This window comes from Protopterus annectens, chromosome 3.part1, assembly GCF_019279795.1.
Source record: "Protopterus annectens isolate FY-2018-M chromosome 3.part1, PAN1.0, whole genome shotgun sequence".
NCBI classification, from domain to species: domain Eukaryota; kingdom Metazoa; phylum Chordata; order Ceratodontiformes; family Protopteridae; genus Protopterus; species Protopterus annectens.
In genome coordinates, this window is record NC_056732.1 from 602315869 (window position 1) to 602343041 (window position 27173).

Consider the following 27173-nt stretch of genomic DNA (forward strand, 5'->3'; position numbering starts at 1 on the left):
TGGCTGCTTTAGCCCTGGCAAAGGCCTTAATAGACATGGCTGCAGGAGGCCTAGCAGCTCCACGTGCAGGGGTTGAAATATCCAGGGGAATTGTGTCTGATAATTCCTGAGAAACCACAACAGAAGGCTGGATTTCAGAAGCAGATTCTACCAGGTTAGAGGAGGCCTCGGTAGAAGGCATGGTTTCGGCTGGAGAAAGAACCGCTTGCTCGGTTTCGGCCGAAACCGAGACACTCGCGGTTTGCTTAATCGCGGTTTCGGTCGAGACCGCGGACCGCGAGTGTCGGTCCTTTTCTTTTTGTTGTTTGGAAATTTGCGTAGTCGGAGGATCCGACGGCATAATGTAGGCAAAATCAGAGCCAAAAATTTGTTCAGCAAACTCCGACCGACGTCTAAGCGTCCGTCGGTTAAAAGAAGCGCAGGCTAGACAAGCTGCTACGTCGTGGTCTGGGCCTAAGCAATGTATACAGTAGGAGTGGAATTCTTTATGAGGTATTTGTTTCCCACAAGATAAACAGTTATTCACTTTCTCTGACATCGGCTGAGGCAAGAAAGAGTCCCCAACGGGGTACTTAGCTTTTTAGAAGTCTTCGAAGTAGTATTCGGTAGTAGTAATCTCTGGATCTGACCGACCGGCACTTGCGAACAGCTTTTGCTTCGGGCGCCACGCAGCAAGAAAGACTGAGGAAAATGGCGTCGGCTGATGCCTTTATACCCAAATAACTGCAGCTATGACGTCGGGTGAAGTGCGACACCAGCCGAGGCCAGACCCAGACTTTGGAATCCGGCCGACCGAAGGGCTGCCTGACGACAGGACAACCCATTTGTAAGGACTGCAGATGCATCCTTGAAGGACATCTGCTTCTGCTTCGGGCTCCACGGCAAGAAAAGACTGATGTAATGGCTTCGGCTGCCTTACTTTATACTACTGACGACCTGACGTCAGTCCTGAAGCAACAGCAACCGATGCAGAAATACTAAGCCTCTGGTATTTGGGCCAGCTGAGGGCTACCCTGGCAGGGATAACTCAAATGTGATGACTGCAACAACAAAGAACATCAAAGGGATGACCTACAGAAACATGCACCTCGGTCTTCCAGTAAAGGATGTGGTGGTGACAAATGCTGGTGAGATGAACCTTTATGGTCACCAGATGAGAATAAATTGACCAATGAACTGACAGTATCCACTAAAGAACAGTCATGAAATATTTGGAGATAGGTACAAGACAGATAGCAGCGACCACCAGCAAAGAAAACCTAGAAAAAAGTGGGCAGGTGGCCCCTGATGTAACAAGATTTGATTTGTTTGAATTCACAGAGAAGACAGTCTTGCAGGAGGCAGCTTGGCAAACTAGGTGGAGGTGTCCAGGTGATATCCAATAAATTCCAGGCTTTATAAAGTTCCTAGCTTGGACTTCTCAAGGTTGCCTGTGATGGCAAAGGACAAGCAAACTGGAGTAAATAATCTCTCCCTTGGATCAGTGATGCTTTTGATGTTGCTGTCAGGAGCCAGACATCCAGGTAGAGAAAGACCCAAAACTCCTGCAGTCTGATCCAGGCTGCTACCACTGCCAAAATAAATCATGAATATATCTGGATTCCTTTCACTAGGAGCGTCCTGAACTAAATGTTGTAGTTTACAGAATAACATCTTTCTTCCCCTCTCTGCTTCCTAGTAAACGTCCTCTGAGGTATGGAGAAGTGCACTCCCACAGTAGAAAATGTCTTGCCCTCTTGCTCATCCCTAATAAAGCCATCTTCAGCCTTGGGACCAAATTATGTGATTCCTATTATGGGAGCATTCAAAAAGGACACCTTGAAACATTCCACAAAGTTACAAAGGTGTATCCAGGCATGGGAGTGAGTTTCAATGTCTGTACCTGCAACATGTGCCATGCCATCTGCCTTTTTTGATATGATGCAGGTGGAAATGTTGAAGATGGATTGCACGATGGTTAACTGAATCTCCAAGAAAGCTGCCAACTTCAAGATTTCATTAATCAAATCTCACTGAAACCCAGTTAAATATGCCAAATAATTCACCAAATGGAGGGCAAACATGGCTGAAGCATAAGTGCGCTTGCTGAATTGGTCCAACTTCTGCGACTCCTTGATCAGGGGATGAAACTATGTGAAGTCTTCCAAGATCTCTTTCTTTATGGCTGTATGGCTGCAGCAATGACAATGATGGCAACATTATTCCAAAAGGACCTGTCCTGGGGGGACTAACACACTGTCTACTTTGCGAGGGATAAGCTCCATCAAATTGGGTTCTCTTTAAGTCATACAGAACACAAGGTCAATGAGCATGTCCAGACAGGGAACCACCATGTGGTGGCCTGACCAACATTAAATACCTCAAGGAAGACTGACTCCTCTGGGGAGGGGGCTTCAGTGGCCTAATCCCCCCTTTTCTTATTAACGGCAATAAATCACTAAAGGAGGTATCCTCATGGAGGGATTTGGAGGATCTCTTCATTTCACTGAGGTCAAGTCTCAGTGAGAGATTTGTCTGTGGAATTCAAGCTCTTCCTTTTGCACTGGCGCTTCTTATGCATCTCCCAGGGGAGGCAACATTTTTGTTATACTAATATGTGTATCAGACTGAGATGGAGTGAAATCCTTTTGAGTAGAATGCTATGCCTTAGTGTGTTTTGCACCCATATATCTTATTCTAATTGCCTGATTTTTTTATTATTGACTTCTCTATGGAACTTGGCATATGATCTTTTATATACAGGTAATAAATCCAGTGTTTCAGAAGACTTTCTAGGTCATGGTTCACACTGTATCCTATATCCAGTGGTGTGCCATTTGTCCTGTACTCAAAAGGATGGGTGAAAATAATGTCCAGAATATATTTGCACTACATTATCAATACATCAGAAGCAAAAATATTATACTCATCTGTAATATATCCAGGCTAAAATGTCATGTTCTGAAGCTACAATAGCAAGGACAAATTTTCTATTGAGCTGCATTAGAGAATAGTAGTGTTGGGTGCATTTTCTACCACAACACAGTGCTGTAACCCCCTGAAAGAATTATAATGAAATCCCAAAGAAGGCTGAGATATGGCTTTTCATAAAGGGGATTCAGATACAGGTCTCCATACACCTTCATTGATGCACACTGACATTTTGCATTATTCTCAGATTCCATTGTGGTCCAACAAGCAAAATGCAGTAATGACCTAAACGACTTCTTTAGCAAGTTATCTTTACAGCAGACATAAACATCCTGCATATTTCCCCAGGACATTTTCAGCCGTAACATGCAGTGCCTAAAAATGCCACACTTTCCAGCAGCTAATGTGGTGGGGTCAGATTCAGCAATGAGCTACAATGAAATCTCTTGAGTGCAGAACAGTACTCATGTGCATTCTCTAGGTGGATAGCTTCTTGTTACTGCCTCAGAGATTCATAATGAAATCTCAGATGAGGACTGCAATTTTTTTCATACTGAAGTTCCACATAAAGGTGTGTATATGCCTTCACTGTTGCAGTTGGATATTTTCCCTTATTTTCATTTTCCACTGTGGCTATTGTAACTGCAATGGTGGTGCTGCGGTAGCGTTGTTGCCTCACAGTAAGACATTTTCCTGTTCGATCCTCAGCTAGAACATCTTCTGTGTGGAGACATGCATGAATGGGCGTACCTTCGTTGAAGGTTGTGGGTCAGGGCCGGCAACTCGGCACGTAAAAATCTACTGCCAATCATTAGCGGACTGGAGTTCTGCTGTGGCGACCCCTAACCGGGAAAAGCCAAAAGACACAACAACAACAACTGTGGTTATTGTGTTGACACTCAGCTTACAATACAGGATCTAATAATAGTTTAAAATACATTTATTTTTCTCTGTTGTTATTGCATCATTGGTAAAAAAAAAAAAAAAAAAATATGTGATTCACTAGTGTTGAGCTGGACTGAAATCTCAGAGTAGAAAAGCAGATATGTGTGCATACACCCTGAAGATTTCATAATGACATACCAAGGGATAGGGAGACAGAAATACGTCCCTTCATACATACATGCTAGATGCAGATGTCCATTTGCCTTCACTGTTACTGTCGAGACACTGAATTATTTTCAGTTTCCACTGTGGCTGTTATTCTGAACTTTTGCTCAGTATGTAGAATATAATAATGCTCTACAATGTGTATTTATTGTATTACTACTACAGAAAAAATAAATCTCCTACACATTTCACCAGGAAAATATTTTCCTAGCTATAAAATGCAGTGACTAAAATGTCTTGCATTCAAGCAGCTGAAGTGATGAGATCAAATTCAACATTATGCTACAGTGAAATCCCTGAAAGCAGAATCACAGTCTTAGGTGATTTTGTAGTTGAACACCCTATTTTTACTGTTTGGAAGTATCACAGCAAAATTAAAAATGGGACTAAGAAGCAGCCTTTTCTACATAAGTACCAGATGCATAGGCCTTTTGATGCTTTATATCATGGTCTGTTTCTGGTGGGGTGTACTGTTGAACTTCTACTCAGTATTCAGAAAACAATGACCTAGAATCCTCTGATGTCATTACATCGCTGGTGAAAATCCTTTTAATTTCTCCTTAAAAGAACACTTTTTTTTGTCATGGAAATTTTGACCTCCAACTTAGACTCATACACACCAACTTAGACTCATATGCAGCAAAGTGCATTGTATGAAAATAACATTGCGTATGTATCTTTATTCAAGGAATCGCCAGCTAAGTGCATTCTGTAGTAAAGGGTCAGTGAATATAATTCTGACAAATATGCTGTAAAATATTGTTGCGGTTGCACAGATATGGTTCTATACAGCTAGGTACCAGAGGCAGTCTCATACAGCAATGTACTGCAGGTGGTTTTTTTTGTTCCATGTGGTTCCCAACAAACAAACATTTTGCATTTTTCAGGCAGACAAACTCCGTATTTATCCCATTCTGTCATGAGTGTGTTCTTATGAAATGAAAACCAAAAATGACACTCTTTTCTTTGAAAAAGTGACATTTCCTGTCATTTTATATGTTACTGCAAAATATATTTGTTCTGATAGGCATATATATAGTAAAAATTCTGATACATGTTTTAACTTACAGGTGTTAAATTAAGCTACATTTAAAAATAAATTACTGTTTCTAGTCCTGAAATGTCATATGAATATCCTGAGGCATTAGACGGATATTATTTGAAGTTAGGGTCAAATTCATAGTAGAATGGCCTTTTGAAATTCACAAATTGTAATATTTACAAAACAGTCACAAACAAAAGTGCAACTTTGGTACTTTTCACAAAAAAAAAAGCCATCAAAAACTTAAATACATAATATTGATTGATTTCAGACCTAAAAAGTGTATGTATTTATTTAGAAAACTGACCGTTTTATTCTCTTATGTGCAGGCATAAAATGGCATAACATTTGTATTTTTTATTACAATTCAAAATGCCACTCTCCTTTGCCTTTAACTGCACAAAGGGTTTTTAATAAATAATTATGATAGTAACATACCTTAAAAAGTCATGAAAAATGTTGAAATGTTTTGCAATTATATACAGGAACTCAGAAGCGGTTTTCTTCTTCAACATATAGTCGAAGGATACCAGATGAGCCAGCTACAGGTCTGCAAGAACTAAAAGCAGCCAAAATAGACAGTATTCTTGTGAAAGACTTTTTGAAAATACTCAGCATTTAAGGGGTTAAAAAAAAACATATAAGCAAGTTATTATAAAAGCGGGCACACGCCATGACCATGCCTCTTTTCAGTGTATATGTGTCCATTAAAATAAAGGAAATTAAAATCAAGGCAAAAGAAAGTCAGATTTTGTTTACATTTTAAAACTCCTGCATTATCACAAAAGTAATTCACGTAAACCACTCTGGTGTCCAGTAGAGGTTTACAAGCTTGCTGCAGCTGTGAAAAAGTAGCCATTATGGAATTTGAAATCTTTCAACATCTGTAGTAAATAATCACTGCCTAATATAAGTGGATATTTTATCATAGATGCAAGATTTTCACCTATAATATAATCCACACTTTCTTAAAGGAGAAGATGAGAAGGTGAGAATATGGTAAGAAGAAGTGTGGCGCTGACCAACAAGTGTCCAATGTAGTAAGAAAATCCTTCTATGTTTCTCAAAGTATAAGCAAGGGCATGGCATCTAGGTCCAGAGAGGTCATCATACCACTTTACTTGGCCTTCATCAGACCCATCATAGTATAGACCTCCCCCTTCAGTATGGACCTGACCAGATACATCCAGCAACTACAATGTCCACAAAGGTTCCTTATAAAAAGATTACAGGCAGTAAACACAATGCCTTATGCTGATTACTTCACAGCCATGTCTCTTTACTTGGTATCATAAAGACTTCTGAGAGGTGATCTTTGCCTGGCATACAAGGCATCCTCGGACCCTGTTTTGATGATCCTTTTGCACATATGCAAAACAAACATCACGAGAACTACTATATCAAAAGACAAATTTTGCTTGCAAAATAAATAGGTCATGTTGGACAGGCAGATATGTTTCACAGAGAATTCTCATTCTTTGGAACAGGCTTCCAACCATGTGAAGTACAGTTCCTCCCTAACCCTATTTAAGTGCAACTTGGACCAATGGATGGATAATTGGATATTCATCCCTGGTCTAGCACCTATGTCTCTCATGGAAAGAGGCAATCATTAAATCATCCCCTACATAAATCAAATTTGTGGGTCACATTTGTATTACATAGCTAGGTATATAAGGCCCCCAGTGGTTGTTAGCCTAGTATACACTTATGAACCTACAGACTGTAGATGATTTGGCAAAAACAACATAATGGAAGGTGAAAGGAGATGCAATGAAAATGTGAATAACTCATAAGAAATGGAGATATGAAGAGGCAATGGGAGAAGGAGGAAAAAAACATAGTAGGAGGAAAGGCAGAAAGAAAGAAAGCCATGCAAGAGGAAGCAAGAGAAGAGAAGGATAGTGAAGAAAACAGAGCAGGGTCAAAGAGGAAATGTTAAAAAGTCCATACATGAGAATACATCACTGTGCTTAAGTACGGAATGCAAAGCAGGAAGAAGGTCAGAAAGTGGAATATAAGAATGGAATTAGATAATATTGCATATTTCAATAAACTGCAAAGAGAGGTATCTTTTTAGGCAATTTTTGAATAGTAGAGCTAACCAAATGTGCCAAATTTGAGCTGGGTCTACAATTCCAGTCAACCACAGAATAATGAGTCATGCACTGATGCAACCTGAGTCATGCACTGATGCAACCTGTATTACCAAGGAAGTGTTTTTTTGTTTTAATAAATGCAGCCTCCAGCTTGCTAGAAATGTGTGTTAAAATTTGAGAAAATATGAAGAGTATATGGCAGAGCAATTAAGAACAGTACACCCATATTCTGTTGTCAATCTACTGTCAGTACAAACACATTGTTCTGTGATGCACTCCTTATTTTGCAAAACATCTTTTAACTTCTGAATTTGCTAGCCATCATCAAATGAGAATCATTTCTACTTGCTTTCATCAATCTTTCCTGCTTCCTAAGTCTGCTCTGTCGTCACTTCTATCAGCATAAAGTGATCTTAATTACCATGTTAAGTAATTGTTGATTATATATAAATGCACGTGAGAAATAAGCATGTTCTATGATATTTATCACGGACACTGCTTTTCAGCTACTATAACTGTATTGTTTGCCCTCTACTGCCTGTTAGAAACAAATTAAATGCTAGTTTCAAGGTCTGTCAGTAACAAGGCTTATACTGTTCACTCCCTTCTGTATGCCATTCTGATACTACGTCTTTTTCCCAGGGTGCCCTCAATAAATAGGCTTTAAGTAGAGCCAACCCACTTAACAATACGTAATCAATAACTAAATAAATAATGCTGACATTCTTCACAGGAACTTATAAGCTTGTAAACAGATTTGTTTTAGTCAGAAGCAGCACCCTTTCCTACTTGTTACTGCCACAAGTGACTGATGTAACTCCTGTTTTCTATCTTCATTAACTTATATATTCCCGATGCTCCTTATCTGAATGTTCTTGTACTTGTATATGCTTTAGTCTTTCTGCATAAGCCCACTTAACTGGCAATATAAGCTCTATGCTAGATCACAACTGTTTATCACAGACATCTGTTTCCAAATATAAATTCTAGCCATTAAATTAAAAGAAAACATAATGGTCTGTGATCTTCAACATTAAGAGCAAAGACAACCTGTTATATCCAGAATGCAGTAGCCCTCACTGCTGACACACCTACCAGTATTCATGTCCAAGCTTTCAAATTCATTGGTAATTTCCCTGATCTCATTATCTTGTTCACACTTAATTCTTTTATGAAGTGCATCAGTATGATCATAGATTCATAGGTTCATACGTTCATACTAGGCTACCTGCCCTAGGGCATTTATAAGCCTAGCCAGAGTGTGTTTGGCTTTCGCCGCCCATTTTAAATTAATTTTCTATGCCCTTTTTCGAAGTTAGTATACTGTGCCTCTGTCTAACAGTGACACAGAAGTGATACCCGGGGTAAACCTACGCTCTCCATCCACCCATCAAGATTCCTCTTGAAGAGAGTCAATGAGGGACTCTCCCTAATCTGGACTGGGATTTAATTCCAGAGTGAAGGGAGCCTCTGGGTTATGAATCTGTCCCTCCAGCATGTCCTATTTATTTCAGTGCTGAGGTTCAAGTCTCTCGAGCGCGTAGCTCGATGGGATTTGGATTTTCTGAGGTGCAGCATGTCCATTAATTCCGGGTTGGACATGGCTTGATACGTCAGGCACAGATTGCCTCTGAGCAGGCGGTATGCCACTGAGTAGAGCTGGAGTTTCTTTAACTGGGCAGCATATGGCATCTGTTTGAGCCCTTTGATCCTCTTGGTGAGGTACTTTTGGGGTCTTTCCAGTTGCTGCAGGTGTCTGGTAAGGTACATCCCAAAAGTGGCATTGTACTCAATTATGGGCCTGATGACGGATGAGTAAAGAGGTACGATGACCTCCCCTGATCTAGATGCGAATCCCTTCATGATTAGGTGGGCTATATAAAATGTTTTTCTAACCACTTTAGCCACGTGGTTGTCAAATGAGAGATTGCTATCAACTTGGGTCCCCAGGTCCCTAATTATTTCTTCTGTACTTAATGGATTACCACCTATGTGGTAATTTGTGGGCGCTTTGTTTTTGCCAAAGGGGATGACTATACACTTTTTGGCGTTTAGCTTGAGGCCATGGCTCTGGCACCAGTTATCTGTTTCTATGAGGACCTTTTGGAGGATGCTTGTGTCGGCTGGAGGGTCAATTATGGCACCCAGTTTGCAGTCATCTGCGAACTTGGTCAGCCACAGTCCTTCCGTGTTGGCCTGTACCTCGAGAAATATATACAGAACAAGAGAGGTCCCAGGACTGAGCCTTGTGGGACCCCACTTGTAACTGGTTTGGAGTCTGACATGGCTCCAGCAATTCTAACCATGTGGGTTCTGTCCTTGAGCCAGTTTGCAACCCATCTAGTGACATGGGGATTTATAATTAAGCTGGTGAGCTTATCTATAATGCCCAAGTGGGGTATTGTATCGAAGGCTTTTGTGAGGTCCAGGTAGGCTGTGTGGACCACCCTCCCCTCGTCAATCACCTTGGTGACTGTTTCAAAGAAATCGACCAGGTTTAAGAGGCAGGATATGCCCTTAACAAAGCCGAACTGGGTAGGATCCAGTGTCTGTAGGTCCCCAATATCTTTATTTATGAGGTCTATGATGATCCTTTCCATAGCTTTGCAGACCAAGCTAGTCAGGTTTATGGGGCGATAGTTTCCAGGATCCGTTTAGGCACCACCTTTGTGGGAGAGGGACCACTGTTGCTGTATGCCACTCTTTGGGTACATATCTTGTAGTAAGGCTGAGATTGAACAGTAGTTTTATGTTTAGGTTTAGCTCTTCTTGGAGTTCATGTAGGACACAGCCTGGGACACCGTCTGGTCCCACTGATGCTGTGTTTTTTGCTTTGCAGAGGGTGGCTCTTACCTGAGCATCTGAGATGTCAGGGGGGCAGCACTCTGCTGGGATAGATATTTGCCCTTTTGGTGGGGAGGGGGGGGAGAAGTTTGCACTGAACCTGTCAGCTAGGATGTTGGCAATGTCTGTGGGTTCGGTGTATTTTTTGTCGTTTTGGACTAATTCTGAGCATATCTGGGAATTCCCACCCAGGTTCCTTACATAACTAAAGAAAGCCTTGTGATTATCCTAAGTGTCCTGTGCAATTTTTCTCTCGAAGCTGGCCTTAGATGATTTTATGAGTGCCCGTAGTTTTTTGCTAATACTGATCAGAGATGCCTTCCCTTTTTGGGATTTTGCTCTATCATGTAGTAGCTTCCTCCTTCTATTGTATAGTTTGTTTATGGCTGGGGTCCACCAGACATGACGTCTGCCTTTGGAGGATTGGGTCTTGGTTTTATTTGGGATTGCATGATCCATGCATCCCTGAAGGTGTTCATAGAATGCATTTATAAAGGATTCTGCGGTCTGGGCCGTATTTTCCACAGGCCCGGGGGCTTTGAAGGATTCCACCTCGGTTTTGAGCAGTGTGAAATTTGCTTTAGAGAAGTTTTTCATTGTGGTTTTCTAGGCAGGGGGTGGGTCGGGATGTGAATATCCAGTGAGATTAGTTTATGGTCTGATCTTACCAGTGAGGGATACACTTCTGGTCTGAAGCATAGAGTCCCCATGTTGGTGATGATCAGGTCCAGTATGTTTTCCCCTCTTGTGGGAGTGGTAACAAGTTGTTCCATAGCATTTGAGTTTATAAATTCTAGGAACCTTTGGGCTAGGGTGTTGGAGCTAGAGTAATGCTCCCAGTCGATGGTAGTTGAAGTCACCCAATATAATGGTGTTTGGAGAGACCTTCATATTTTCCAGTGTTCTCAGGAAGGCCGAGTGGGGTTCCTGGGTTTGGAAGGGTGGTCTGTAGCAGGCTATAAACTGGAAGGCAGTTTTACCCACTGTTAGTTGCACATGGATAGTCTCTGATGCTTTGTGCTGTGCCACAAACCTGGAGGTGTGGGTATCTTTGACGAATATTGATACTCCCCCTCCTTTTGTGGTTCAGTCCAAGTTTTGGGGCCAAAAAGCATGGTATGAGGTATAACCTGCTAGTGCTGGGGTGCTCTCGGGAGCCTTGAACCAGGTTTCTGTTACTGCACAGATATCGATGTTCTCCATGCTAAGGAGAGTTTCGAGTGCGTGCATCTTGAGGTTTAGACTTCTGGCATTGAGTAGCATTACTCTTAGTTTCTTATCCCATATGATACCTATGGAGGTGGGTTTCTCTTTTGAGCCTTGCCTAAAAAAGGCACTATCGGGGTAGCAAGAGCCTTTGCCAATATCCGAAAGCCCAGGGGTGACAGGTGCAAGCCGTCCCTAGCGAAGCATCGTGGCTTGTCGAGCATGTCATCCCAGGCTGGCAGGCATTGTATCCCCTTTGAATGACACCAATACTTAAGCCAATTGTTGAAATTGATCATCTTGTCTTCATATTGTGGCATCATTCTTGGTGAGTGTAAGATGCTACTCAAGGTCAGGGTCATACCGGCCTGGGCTACATGCTCAGAGAGCTCCTCTATGTCTCTTTTCATGTAGTCCAGGGAGGTACATCTCAGGTCATTCACACCAGCATGGACAATGACTGAGTCATATTTGTACTTGCCTTGGAGTGACCTGAGTGCTTGTGTTATGTGGCGGATCCTAGCGCCCGACAGGCAGCTCACCGTGACCTTCTCCTTGCTCAGCCTGCTGAGCGGGACGTCAGTGTGCCTGACGATAGAGTCACCTATTACCAGTGTATCAGGTGTGTTGTTTAGCCTTAAGGGCTGTGACTGTTAGGCACACTGGCTTTGAGAGCTATGTGTTGCACATGTTTTGTTTTGGGGTAGCAGTTGCTTGGGTGTCTGCTTTGGAGGTCTCTGCTGCTTAGGCAGATTTTTATTTAGAGCCTCCGAGTATGTTTTTGTGTGTTTATGTGTTTGGTTTGCTGTCGTGGTAGGTCTATGTGAGACTGGAATGTAGTGAGTTTGGTTTCCTTCTCCTCCTGACTGGTTATGCCAGTACTGAGTTGAGAGAGCTTAGCCTCCAGTTTGGCCATATGGTTGCATTTCTCACATGTGTTGGAATTTGTTGGGAGGAGGAGAGGGTTGTCTGTGTACATGAGGCAGTTGTAACATTGCCTCAAGATTCCCAGATTCACCAGCTGGACCGGAGAGGAGATTGACAACTGACCTTTGGACATGCTAGAATAGTATTGGGAATTCCTTTATAATTGAAAAAAGGGCCAATGGGGAACAAGGTACTCAAGGGGAGTTTGTGAGGGTGTAGTGCTTTTAATTTTTTAGTGCTGACTTATATAATTGCTTTAGTGAGCAAGTGCCAGATAACTTAAATGCAATGTGTTACAGGTAACTTAAATGCAAAAACGACAAACAATAACTTTCTTTCAAGTGAAACAAGGAAATAAGTACAGTAAGCAATGCAGATATCACTAGGGATACATAGAAGCACTGAAAAGCCGCGTTTTAGGTGGAATTAGCATTTCAGGGAAATAACAAATAAAATCTGAGCTGTCTGTGAACATCAAGTTTGTGCATCATATACTCTAAATTGTAAGAATGATTGGGGAAGAAAACTGGCAAATCAATAAGATTAGTTTCAGTGCAAACTTTGGGCAAGAATGAGGGATTTGTTCTAAGTGAAACTCTGTCAGCATGAAATATCAAATAGGGAGGCTTGATGGATAAAGCCTGAAGCTCTGACACTCTTCGGGCAGAAGTGATAGCTACCAGAAAGATGGTCTTCCAAGACAAAAATATGAGTTCACAAGATGAAGCTGGTTCAAATGGCAGAAGAATTATACGTGAGAACATAAAATTTAGATTCCATGGAGAATAGGGAGATTTCACAGGTGGCCTAATATGAAAAGTCCCTTTGAGAAATGCTTTGGATAACTTGTGAGACGCGATATTCAAACCTTCAAATCTAAGATGAAAATTAGAAATAGCAGCCATTTGAACCCGAACTGTTGCTGCTGCAGCTCCTTTGTTGAAAATCATAGTCAAGAATTCTAGTATGGAAGCCATAGGAGCTTGTTAAGGATCAATATTATTTTTAGAGGCCCATATAGAAAATTTCTTCCATTTGCTCAGGTATAGCTTTCTGGTAGAAGATTTATGAGAGGACAAAAATAGAAGTTATGTTCTTACCATAACGTTCCATGTTAGTTGTCTTCTTCTCGCCGCCTTCTTGCTGGATGGGTTCGGAGCCGATCCTCGGCTCCGACTCGGCCACTCTAAAAGCGCGAGAGTTGGTTCCACCGGCTCGAGGCTCCCCCTATATCCCACAATGCTAGGCGAGAGTTACCTCAGATCTCGTTTGTAAGCTAGGCACTGCCTATAATAGTAGTAAAATAACTAGTAACAAAGTCCACCTCTATAAACAAGGGAGAAGAGAAGGGTGACCTACATCCTGATCCAGGAAATATGCACAGCAGAGCATATACCTAAAGTAAAGAGGTGGTAGAAAGAGAGGTCACAATCAAAACTCCTCTAGGTCTGTCCAGGCCAGGGGGAAGGAGGGTGGGACGCAAGAAGAAGGCGAGAAGAAGACAACTAACATGGAACGTTATGGTAAGAACATAACTTCTATATGTTAAGTTGTGTATCTCGCCTTCATTCTTGCTGGATGGGACCGCGTCCCTAGCACCTTGTCCCGGGTGGCCTAACGGAACAGACTCTTGAGAACAGTGGAACCAAAGTTAGCTCTATGTCTAGAGGCTAAATCCAACTTATAATGAGAAATGAAAGTGTGAGGAGTAGCCCAAGTAGCCGCTGCACAAATGGTGTCAATAGGCAGTCTATCTTGGAAGGCTACAGAAGTAGCCAAGGCTCTGGTAGAATGGGCTTTAGGTTTGCTAGGCAGCTTTTGGTGTCTAATTTCATAAACAAGGGAAATCAGGGATGTTAGCCATCTGGATAATGATACCTTTGAAACTGAAAGTCCCTTTCTGCCTTCTGCATAAGAGACGAACAGCTGGTCAGATTTTCTGAATTGTTTTGTTCTATCCAAATAGTACCTTAACTGACGATGAACATCTAGCCAATGTAATCTTTGTTCAGATCTGTTAGAATATTCTGGAAAAAACACCGGGAGGTCAATGCTTTGATTTAGGTTAGCCGTGGAGGCTATTTTAGGTAAAAAGGACGGGTTGGTTCGTAAGGATACTCTGTCCTTATGGAACAACAGATAAGGAGGTCGACAGCTGAGTGCATGAAGTTCTGAAACTCTTCTAGCTGAAGTAATAGCTACTAGAAAGAGAGTCTTCCATGATAGTAATTTTAAAGAACAGGAGGATGCAGGTTCGAAAGGAGAGAATTAAAGAACTGAGAACTAAATTTAGGTCCCAAGGAGGAGGAGGATTTCTTACCGGAGGTCTGAGTAGAAAAACACCCTTCAAAAAGGCTTTGCAAAGCTTGTGGGACATGATGGCAGAATCTGAAATGCCCACATGAAAGTTAGAAATAGCTGCCAATTGAACTTTAAGAGTAGAAGGAGATGAACCTGCATGGAAGAGTTCAGCTAGAAAATCAAGGACCATTTGGATGGAAGCAGTGAAAGGATCTATGTCCCTTCCTTGAGCCCAATAGGCGAAACGTTTCCACTTACTCAAATAAATCTTTCGAGTGGAAGATTTATGGAAGCTATCAAAATATCTCGAACAGAGTGAGATATTTGAGGAAGCCTGGCTAAAGTTGGAATTGGAGGAACCAAGCAGTGAGGTTCAGAGAGGGAAGGGAGCGATGAAACTGACCCGACTGATGGATCAAAAGATCTGGAACTAGGTCCAGATGCCAAGGTCGCTCCAACAGAAACTGATGTAGAAAGGGGAACCAAACCTGTTGAGGCCAGTACGGAGCAATGAGGATCAATGAAGCCTTCTGAGCGATAGCTTTCTGTATTACTTGAGAGATTAGTGGGAAGGGGGGAAAAGCATACAGAAGTCCCCGGGGCCAAACTTGGACTAGAGCGTCTCTGCTGGGTTGGCCTGGTAACGGGAATAGGGTGAAAAAATCTCTGCACTTGCTGTTTTGGGGAGTAGCAAAAAGGTCGCAGCAAGGCTGGCCCCACTTGAGAAAAATTTCTCTCACAACAGAGTCTTTCAGAGACCACTCGTGAGGCATGAGGATAGCTCTGCTCAACTTGTCCGCGATTTGATTGGACTTCCCGGGGATGTGCGTTGCTATCAGAAAACGCTGAGAAGAAATCGCCCATTGCCACAGTCTGAGTGCTTCTCGACACAGGGGTAGGACCTGGTTCCGCCTTGTTTGTTGATATACCACACTACGGACATATAGTCCGTCTGGATTGCTATCGTTCCCAAGGGAAGAGAGTCTTGAAGGGCTTGCAACGCTAAAAGCACTGCTCTCATCTCTAGAACATTTATGTGCAAGTGGCATTCGTCTGGTTGCCATGTGCCCTGGACAGTTCTGCCCTGATAATGCCCCCCACCCGATCAGGGAGGCGTCCGTTGTCAGAGTAGCAACCGGAGGGCAAGGAACAAAGGGTCTTCCCAATAAGAGCTGAGGGGAAGACATCCACCACAGAAGATGATTTCTGCATGTTTGCGTGATTATAATGGTGTGAGACACTGGAAGTTGCTGGTACGACCATTGCGTGAAGAGCATCCATTGAAGGATTCTCATGTGGAATCTGGCTAATGGAAGCAGAGGTATGGCAGCCGCCATAATCCCCAACACTTTCAGAACTAACCTGGCTTTGATTCTGTTGCTGCTGAAGAGGAGCGAGACCATTTTGTGTATGTCTGTTATTCTCTGATCTGTTAGTCTCGCAGACATGTTGATTGTGTCTAGATTTGCGCCTATGAAGGTAATAGTATGACAAGGCTACAAAACAGACTTTTCGAAATTTATTGAAATGCCTAAATTTCGACAAGTGCGAAAGGTGTAGTCCCTGGCCATTAGAAGAAGATGCTTGGTGGGGGCTGTAAGGAGCCAGTCGTCCAAATATGGAAACACCTGGAATCCTTGTCGTCTCAGGTGAGAAGCTACCACTGCCATGCATTTGGTAAACACCCGGGGGGCAGTGGTGAGACCAAAGGGCAGGGCCCTGAATTGAAAATGACTGGTTCCCAGCCTGAAGCGGAGGAATCTTCTGGAGCGTCTTTCCATTTTTATGTGATAGTACGCATCCTGAAGATCTATAGAGCACATCCAGCTTCCCTTTCCCAAAAGGGGAAGGATGGACTGCAGCGTGACCATCCGAAATCTTGTTTTCTTGACTGACTTGTTCAAGATACTGAGATCCAAAATTGGTCTCCAGTCCCCTGTTTTCTTTGGAACTAAAAAGAACCTGGAGTAGATTCCGGATCCTTGCTGGTCTGCTGGAACTGGCTGAATTGCTCTTTTTGCAAGCAGCTTTGAAATTTCCAAAGCTGCAAGATCCCTTTGAGTGGGTGGAACATCTGGAAGGGATTTTTTTGATTGGTTTGGAATGCGAAAGAAGGGAATGGAATAGCCCTCGGAAATGATGGACTGTACCCATTTGTCTTGAGTCAGGGATAGCCAGGCTTTTGGGTACAGTGACAATCTTCCCCCGACTGCCTCCGAAGGTAGGCAGTCGGGCAACACCTCAGGGATGCTGAAAGGGCTTATCAGAGAAGACTTCCCGATTGCCCTGGTTCTGCGGACCCCCCCTGCCTCTAGGGCGACGTCTACCATTGTTGTTCCCCCCTCTGCCTCTGGCGGGTACCGACTTTGTGCGTCAGGCGAAGTCCCTTGAGATTGTTTACAGAACCACATTTTCCCACTTTTCTGGCCTTTGGGGTAAGGCCTAGAAGGAGTAGAAAACGGACTCCGGCAGAAAGAGTCTTGCCATCTGTCTCGCACCTAGTCAAGGTTTCTTTCACTTGAGGACCAAAAGAGATGATCCATCAAACGGGAATTAGTGAAAGACATTTTAAAGGGGTCCAAAGTTGCATAACCGCATCCAGGCGTGCCTGCGTAAGGCCACACCTGTCCCTGCGGCCCTGCTCGCTCCATCAGCCGCATAAGAAAGGAGGCATGGAGGAGTTAGCTATGGAGTTCAGGGTAGCCAGCTGAGTGTTCATCTTGTCCTGAAAACCCGCAGCTGTAGGATCCTTCAACATATCACTCGCTTCCTTGATCAAGTCCCTTTGAAGACGAGTAAAATGGCATAGGTAGTTCAGCTTAACGCATTGCAAAGGTCGCTGACGAGAACATCCGCTTCCGCACCTGTCCATAGACCTGGATTCCTTGTTAGGTGGATGGACAGGTACCGAAGGATCAGCTAGTTCCTTCTTGGTGGCAGCAGCTACCACCATAGCATCCACAGAAACACCTTTTGTGAGAAATTGCTTGTCAGTTGGTGCTGTTATAAATTTGGGGGGTCTCCTGGGGTAGGGTCCACTGAATCAGGAGCCGTCCAGGCCTTCTTGCAACCACCTGCATGAGGGGATCAAAGGGGGACACCCAGGAGGTGGAAGGGCGAGAGCCAACGCCTCAAGATACACAGATTCATCCTCCGAAGGGTTAAGGGCTGGCCAAATTCCCTCTGTTTCAGGATCTCTAGAATGTCTGCGAAAGAGACATCTTCAGAAGGGGAACGTGGGGAACCCTCGGAATCCTCTAAATCTGTGTCAGAGGTGACAGACTCAGGTGAGTCTAAGTGCTTCCTGTTACACTTTCTCTTCCTAGGGGCTCCCCTGCCAATTCAGGAGAGGCCTCGAAGAGGATGAGATCCCCACAGGGATTCTTGAGGAGCTTGCTCTCTGCGGTCTGGGATGAGGGAGTGAGTCGACATAACCAAAGGCACCGAAGTGGGAGGGGCGGACGGAGCCGACTGTGGAGTCGAACAAGGTTCCAACACACTCCGCATGACCTCGAATGCACCCCTGTCAGGCAGAGCCAGAGGTCCCCGCCCGAGAAGCTGAGAACCTCCCTCGGCACCGACAGAGATGGCTCGAGGCCGATGTCGGAGCCGAACTCACCAGCGCCAAGCACCGAGAGGAGAGGGGGTCGGACAAGGGTCCGATGCCACTCACCCCTCGAGCCGACGAGGAAGCCCGGCGCCGAGATTCTTCAAAGGAAGAAATCGGAGCCGACGACGGAGCCGAAGACAAATGTATCGGCTCGACGCTACCACAGTCTCGGTTCCGAGACGCCCGCTCGAGCTCAAAGGAGTCGGAGGAGGAATATTAATTGGAACAAGCTGAGGCATCGACTGATGAGTCGGACTCTGGAGCATTTGGGCCAGTGCCTCGGACTTCAAAAGTCTACTCACTACCCTCTGGAGGTCGTGATCTGAGAGCCTCGATGACCTGGAGGAGTGAGATCTATGGCTCCGTTCAGACAGCAGGGGAGACGCTGGAGCCGAATGAACGGAGCCAAGGGACGGTGACCTCGATCTCTTTCTAGATGTCGGCTCCGATGGTATGATCGGAGCCGACCCATGACTCTCTAATGCCTCGGCTCCGGCCGGAGCCGAGGAAACCACTGAAACAGCAGTCACAGACTCATCGGTTCCAGCCGGAGCCGATGAAGCAGTAGGCTTCAAAGCCTTAGGCCTCGACTCTGAAGCTGGAGCCGAGGTCTTAGAAGCCTTAGAAGGTTTCCCAGAAGACACAGGAAGGGAACCTTCAGGCTTAATTAAACCCCTCAAAATGAGTTTATTTTTTCTCTCCTGCAGGACTCTAGGGCTGAAGCCATGGCATACAGCACAAGAGTCCTGCAGGTGTAAAGGTCCCAGGCAGTACACACAAGAAGTGTGACCGTCTGTCAGAGACATTTTCTGACAGCACGAGTCACACTTCTTGAAGCCTGAGACCTTTGTATCCTTGGACATACTCAAGGAACCTGAAGTGTAATCACACACAAAAACACACACACACAGATTACACTGATAGGATTAAAAAGGGGAATTATTTAAAACTAAAGGTAAGTTAATAAAAGTCCCTAAGTAAACACACACACACCCTAAGGAAAGGGAGGAAGGGCCCGAAGGCCTTAGGGAAGAACTATATGTTCTTTATAAAAGGAGGGGGCTGGAAACTATGGTAGTAAGGGATAAGTAAGTCCAGTACACTAAGGGGGAAGAAAAGTACACTAAACTAGTCTAAGTTAAAGAATTTAAACTATTCTAACTTTTACTAACCTGGAGCCGGTAGAAAACACACCTCGATCGCTGTAGCGGCAAACGAGATCGGAGGTAACTCTCGCCTAGCATTGTGGGATATAGGGGGAGCCTCGAGCCGGTGGAACCAACTCTCGAGCTTTTAGAGTGGCCGAGTCGGAGCCGAGGATCGGCTCCGAACCCATCCAGCAAGAATGAAGGCGAGATAGACAACTTAACATGGATCTGTTTTGTCTCACTGGAAAGGTTATAAAACCTGACTATGATGGGAACTGGAGCAGCCAAGCTGTCAGCTTCAGGGAATGCAAAGAAGGATGAAGGTCCCCCGACGGATGTGTCAGAAGGTCTGGAACTGGGTCCAGGATCCACAAGATGAAGTCGAAGGAAGGGGAACCAAATCTGACAAGGCCAGTGAGGGGCTATAAGAATGATGGTCCTTCCCAGAGATTTTGCTTTCTGTAGAACTTTGGGTATCAACGGGATTGGTGGAAATGCAGAGAGGAGACCCGGAGGCCAATTGTATACGAGTGAGTCCCTTGGGGCTTCTCTTGGAGGGGGAATCAGGGCAAAGTAGCTTCTTCATTTCATGTTCATGTGACTGGCAAAAAGGTCGCAGCAAGGCTGGCCCCACCTGCAGAATATCCTGTCCACAACTTCTTTCTTGAGGGACCACTCGTGGGGCAACAAGATTGCCCTGCTCAGTTTGTCTGCTATCACGTTGGATCTCCCCAGGATATGCATTGCCAACAGAAAGCGCTGGGTGGAAACAGCCCACTGCCAAACTCTGAGAGCCTCTCGACAAAGGGGATAAGATCTGGTTCCTCCTTGTATGTTCAAATACCAGACCACCGACATGTTGTTTGTCTGAATCGCAATCATGCCGAGAGGAAGAGAGTCCTGAAAGTACTGCAGCGCCAAAAGTACTGCTCTCATCTCTAGGACATTGATATGCAGATGTGTCTCCTGGTTGGTCCATGTGCCCTGGGCAGTCTTTCCCTGAAAATTACCCTCCCACCCTATTGAAGTGAGGTCAACACCACTGAAGGTCCTTCTTGCAAGAATTTGTGATCATTATAGTGTGATTCATGAGTAGCTCTTGGTAAGACCATTGAGTGAACAACAGCCATTGAAGAACCCGCATGTTCAGCTGAGCTAGTGGTATGGCTAGAATTGCTGCTGCCATCATGCCTAATACTTTCAAAACTTCCGATGCTGGTGCTTTGTCTTTTGACAACAGGATGCTGACATGTTGACGAATGAGAAGGACTCTTTCCATTAGAAGTCTTAGAGTGGTGTTGGTGGTGTCCAACTCTGCCCCGATAAAAACAATATGCTGCGATGGCGACAAGGCAGATTTTTCTGAGTTGACTGTAATGCCCAGATGATTGCAGAGTGACAGAGTGGACTCCCTGGCCTGAATGAGTTGATGCCTGGTGGTGGCAGTAAGGAGCCAATCGTCTAGGTATGGAAACAACTGGAATCCTAGATGCCTCATGTGAGCCGTGACCACTGCCATGCATTTGGTGAATACTCTAGGGGCTGTAGTGAGACCAAAGGGCAGAACTCGAAACTGGTAATGATTAGCTCCCAACCAGAAGCGCAGGTGATCCCTGGATGGCCTGGCCATTTGGTAGTACGCATCCTTGAGATCTATCGAGCACATCCAATTGTCTTTCCCTAAAAAGGGAAGTATAGACTGAAGCATGACCATCCAAAACTTCTCTTTCTTTACATATTGGTTCAGTCTGCTGAGGTCCAATATGGGTCTCCAGTCCCCAGTCTTCTTTGGAACCAAAAAGAATCTTGAATAAGTTCCGGATCCTGTTTGGTCTGCTGGGACTGGTTGGATGACTCTTTTTGCTAGGAATATTTGGAGCTCTATAGTTGCCTGTTCCCTGTAACTGGGTGGACCATCCGGGATTTTTCTTACGACTGGAGGGGGGGTGGCGAATGGAATGTAATAACCTCTGGAAATTATACTTTGTACCCAGCTGTCTTTTGTTATTTTGAGGCAGGCGACTGGGTACAAAGACAAGTTACCCCCAAACTGCCTCCAGAGCAGGACAGTCGGGCCTCCTCTCAGGAGTGCAGGTAGGGCTTCCCAGAGAAGTGATCTCTGTCACCCTGGTATTGCGGACCCCCTCTGCCGGGAGGGTGGCGTCTTCCACTATTATCGCCCTCTCTACCCCTGGAGGGGGGTTCACCACATGTGTCCTGAAAGGCTCCTTGGGCTTTTTGGAACCACTTTTTTCCTCCCCGTTGACCTTTGGGATAGGGTCGGGTAGGAGTGGAAAAATGGACCCCGACAGCAGACAGAGTCTTTCTGTCCTGTTCACACCTGGTTAAGGTTTCCTTCACTTTAGGCCCGAAAAGGGTTGAGCCATCAAAGGGAGTGTTCATGAAGGATGACTTGAAGGGCTCCGCGAAGGAACATAAGCGCATCCAGGAATGTCTCCTAAGAGAATTTCTGTACCCGCTGCCCTACTTGTTCCATCAGCTGCATAGGATATGAGATGCATGGATGCGTTGACAATAGAGTTTAGGGTAGCAAGCTGGGCAGCAATTATGTCGGTGGTCCCTGCAGCTACTGTACCCTGAAGAGTATCTCCCAACTCCTTAAGGAGATCTCTTTGCAACCTAGTAAAATGGGTTAAATAGTTCATCGAACAGAGAGCAAAGGTCGCTGAACTAAATATGCACTTCCCATATCTATCCATAATCCTGGAGTCTCTGTTAGGAGGATGGATAGACGAGGAAGTCTCAGACATTTCCTTCATGGTGGCTGCCACCATCACCATTGCATCAACTGGAACACCTTTAGTTAAAAATGTTTTGTCAAGTGGGGCAGAACTAAATTTATTAGGCCTCCTAGGGACAGGCTCCACAGTATGCGGAAACTCCCACGCCCTTCGTGAGTCCAGCTGCATCAGCTCATTAAAGGGTGGAGGGTTGAGACCTGAAAACCTTCAGGAGAACTGACTCATCCTCAGTAGGGCTTTTGGACTGCCAATCACCCCTCTGCCAAAGGATCTCAAGTATCTCAGCAAAGGAGATATCCTCAGAGGGGGATCATGGGGACCCTTCTGACTCATCTAAGTCAGTGTCAGATGTGAGAGATTCCTGAGGGGAGTCGAGGTGCTTCCTCTTGCACAATCTCTTCCTGGGAACCTCATCAGTGGTGGTCTCTGGTGAGGTCTCAGAAGAGCAGGGGCCACCCATTGGGGCTTCCTGAGACTTTGGGTCTGTACGCTTAGTGAGAACATGTGATGCAGAAGCAAACACACAAACTTTTGGGGGAGGAGGAGGGCAGACCCAAGGTAGAGGATGTCCTAGGAGACATGACTCTCCTCATGGCATCGAAAGCACCCCTGCTCCAATGCGAAGGAGCCGACAGATCCGAGGAAACCGTCGACACCCCTGGCACTGGAACAGTGGGCTCTGAGCCCGAGGTAGGAGCCAAGCTCATCCGAGCCGAGGCCCCGAGAGGCAAGGTCGGAACCGACAAGTCAGAAAGACTGTCGTCCCAGGACCCGACCATAGAGTCTTGGCTCCTAGAGTCCTCGACAGGCAGCAAGGACATCAGAGTACATGGAGCAGAAGACACTGGAGCAGGCATCGGTTCTGAGGATTCCAGTAACATCAGGTCTGCCTCCTCCGGCTCTGAAGGACCAGTATGGCTCAGAGGAGGAATACTAATAGGTGCAATGGTCTTCGGCGCCAAAGCCATTTGGGTCGAAGCCAAATAACATTTTGGTGAATGCCGGTGCAGACAACAGCTTCTGTACCACACGATCCATGTCCAGATCCGACAGGCTGATAGATAATCGAGACGACCATACCAAAGGTGGTACTGACTAAAGAATAGGACTCTTTGGCGCTTCGGTGACCGGCTCCAAAAGGAAAAGACTGCTGGCTCCGAGGGCAGTGGAGCCAAAGTCGATGATTTCTTAGATTTGTTTGAGTCTGATGTCTTGGAAGACTTTGAGGACCAATTGGAGCCATCCTGGTCACTCAAAGCTTCCTGAAAAGAAGGCTTCAACAAGCCTCTATCAATCAGTTTCCTCTTCCTTTCCTGTAGGGCCCTAGAGGAGAAGGAATGACAAATGGCACAATTGTCTTGCAAATGTAGAGCACCTAGACAATATACAAAGTTAACATGGCTGTCTGTGACTGACATTTTCTGGTCACACTTTGGGCACTTTTTGAACCCAGACTTGGGGTGCTTATCTTGATCAGCCATAGTAAGGATAGAAAATATTTACTGTTACCACACAAAAATACTACAACAGTAAATTTTCTCTATAGAAAAGTAAAGGCAAGGGTCTATATTAGAACATTGAAGTTTCAAAACTTCGAATGTTCTAATATCGACCCCTATTCAGCGAAAGCTGAAAATATCGAAGCAACAGAAAAACAAATTTTTTCCTAGGGAAAGAATTTGGTTGTCTGTTTCTGTTGCTTCGGTATTTTCAGTGCTGTGGTGGAAAGTTACGGGTCAGGTTCAGGTAAGTGTGCAACTGAGTGCGGGTTAGGTTAGTTAGGGTTAGTGTGCGGGTTAGGTATGTGTGCGATTGTGTGGACGTGAGGGTTAGGGCGGATTAGGTGAGTTAGGGTGCGGGTTAGGTTTTTGTGCGATTGTGTGGACGTGAGGGTTAGGGCGGGGTAGGTGAGTTAGGGTTAGGGCACGGGTGAGGTGAGTGTGCTATAGTGACGGACCTTAAGGTTAGGGTTTGGGTTAAGGTAAGTGGATAGTTAGTGGTGTGTGTATAGTTTAGTGTAGGGTTAGGTGTAAGATTTTAGGTGTATGTGTGAGGATTGCTGTTTGTTTGGTGTGCGCGTGTTGTGTGTATGTGTTTTGGAACAGCGATTTTTTTCCCTAGGAAAAAATTCGCTGTTCTGTATGTTCGATGTTTTCAGCTTTCGCTGAATAGGGGTCGATATTAGAACATTTGAAGTTTTGAAACTTCGATGTTCTAATGTAGACCCAAAGGCAAGCCTTAATAAAAGCAGGCTAACACGCACACAACACACACACACACACACACACACACACACACACACACACACACACACACACAAAATGTGATACCACACAAGCAGACTATGCAAAAAAAGCAGAAAGCTGCTGATAAAGAACAACCTTATCTAAATAAGTAAATGACTAAGCCTTATCTAAAACACAGAAGGCTAGACAGACCACACAGAACTCTGATTAAATACAACTATCTAAGAAAATGTGGCAAAGGTCACTAAATAACACAGCAAAGCAATAACCTATCTATATAACTAAGGTTTACTGCACAAAGCCTTATATAAAAACTCAAAGGCTAGACAGACCACACCTAGAAAGAACTACTACTAACTAGGCCTAAAAGAGGCCAACTAGAATTATAGGAAAACACAGTAAATGGGAAGGGAAAACACACTGAAAGCTATATAAGAGCTTTATAAACAATGCTAACTAACTACTAAACTAGCTACCAAAAAACGTTTTGAGAAAATTTTTAATGAAAGTTTTGCTTATCTGGCCCGAGCTAAATCAGAACCTGCTGCAGCGGCAAACTAGATCTGAGGTAATTCACAGGTGCATCATGGGATATGGACTTGACCTCGAGCTATTTGAAGACCTTGAGCTTTACAATTGGCTGTATTGGCTCCAAACCCATCAGTAAAGAATGAATTGCAAGATTGAACAACTTCACATCTTTAAATTCTAAAGGGCCCATAATAAGCAAAAATGCCATAGCTATATCATCAAAAGGGACAAACACAACTCTGCACACAGCAACTTAAGATTGACATGGGAAAGAAGTGTACACTAATGAGAACTCTTAACAAGTTTAGGCAAGTAGACTTTGTGTTACTTACAACATTCAATAGGGTTAGATGCCACCTGAAGTGAAACAGTTCTTCCATTGGGCTGTGGAATGTGAACGCGAAAAACCAGTCGCACTCTTGTGTTCTTCCTCCCAATGTCAGTCTCACCCTTCCGCAGCTCAATGTCTGAATTCCGGAGCTTTAATATCCCTGCGCAGTCAATGCTGTTTCAAGGCAAAACAACAAAAAGAACACTTCAACAAGGCACAGCTATTTATTTTAGAAGGTAATACTACTTCTACTGTATAGCTCTCTGTAAAGGCTTCTTAATTGTTTTTCACAAGTGTGGAAAAAAATACACAGTTAACACTGGTGCTATCTGAGAAATATTTTTTCAGAGCATGAAACTAAATGAAAACTTTCTTAGACATCAGAAAAGTGTTTTCTATAACATATTATAGTGCCAAAGTGAATGAAGTAAATGAAAAATATAGTCCTTGTATTTAAACATAAAACATGACAAAAGGTCAAAATCCCTCCCATCTGACTAAAAACATTACAAGACGTGTATACTTGAGTTTTCAGATTTTACCTGAACTTTTACACAACTTGATCCCATTTTACTAGAATTAAAATATGCTAAGGCAGAAAACAGTACTTCAGACACAGATATTACACAGATCGGTAAAATGTGCTATAAAAATTCATGATTATCCACATGATTCTAAACAAACTGCATAAGGTAATATGACCAAGCTGCACATAAAACAGCTTATCTGCTTTTTGAATAAACTTTTTTTATACGTTTTTTGATGACATTTTTGAACCTTGTAATTCAAAATCCTCATGTCACCCTGAATAAGGTCTCTGAATCTCTCAGAACAGATTAACCTCATTTAATACCCTAAAGAGTTTGCATAATTAGATTTCATCATTCTTATAGGTTCATAGTTGTTTACTAGGCTAACGACCACAGCTGCCTTTTTAAGCCTAGCCCTACATCTTGTCTTCTTTTGTTTTTTGTTCCAATACTGTTGAAATCCTCCCCTCTTCATTACCCTTACTGTTGCATGAGCCAAATGAGATTAGCCCTCCCTAAGGCAACCACCGTCTTCTTTTTAAGCCCAAACACTGCCACATGCTCACTCCTATCCAAGCTTGGTGGGGTGAAATGGGCCTTTATGATCCTCACCACGCCTCTACATGACGCAATCAATTGTCTCTGCCCCCTTACAGGCAAATTACTTGTATGATTCCCAGACATCACCAGGGATTTTACAGAAAAGTGTATGCTCATGTGCACATGTGCCCCCACCAAAAGAGAAGCAAGCAGGTGTAAGCTTCATCATTCCTTACACTGCCTAATAGGCCAGACCTGTCACACAGACTATATGTACATAAAATCTATAAACGCATCACATCTGGCTTCTCTTCCAGTCTCATTTTCACTGCAACAACCCTCAGCTATTTTTTCCATTATCCTGATCATCCTATTACTACCTCCCTCCTCCACCCTTGTCCCAAAACCCCTTTCAATTTCATTGCTGCTACTACACTGCACTGTTCCTCACCATCTGAGCTCCCATCTCTAAGCATTTTCTAATTCTTTATTCGCCATCTTTCTTCTACATTTCTACTCAATTTCTCTCTCCTATTACACTTTGCTACTCACCTCTGCCCATACCATTTACAACTGTCCACCTAAAGCATCCTCCACCCCTTCTCAATTAACATCTTAGGCCAAAGTTATATCTTGTCTCTCTCCTCAATACTGGTGCTCTACTCTACCACCCCAAACAGGCAATATGTCTACTCCATATCTCCACCATGTGCCTCCTTCCACATATTCTGCTTCTCTCTCCAAAACTTCCTTACCTTTCTGCATTTCCATCACATATGCAAACTGCAAATCTTTTCTGTTCAAACCTCCATTCCATTTTTCACGACAACTTTCTTTTTTTGAAACCTTTTAAGTCAAGAGTTCCATTTCCCAAGTACAGCAGTTTCTACTGCATATCAGATACTGGAGTAGCACTTCATAACTTGTTTTATTTACCATCCCTCTTCTTGATGCTGTCTGTATTTTACACTTCATTCTCTTCACCTACCTACTTCTTAACCCAATAATTTCATCCTCTGCCTCCCTTTCTGCTGAG

At 44.1% G+C, this 27173-nt stretch overlaps 1 protein-coding gene across 2 annotated transcripts in view; it reads right to left on the reverse strand.

The window, feature by feature from the left end:
* NFATC1 (nuclear factor of activated T cells 1) overlaps positions 1-27173 on the reverse strand; it is a 1564586-nt gene that overhangs the window by 1038839 nt on the left and 498574 nt on the right. For both annotated transcript variants that reach the window (XM_044066987.1, XM_044066986.1), the window contains exon 5: positions 25069-25241. In XM_044066987.1, the coding sequence (XP_043922922.1) occupies positions 25069-25241 (173 nt within the window). The remainder of the gene's footprint in view (positions 1-25068; positions 25242-27173) is intronic.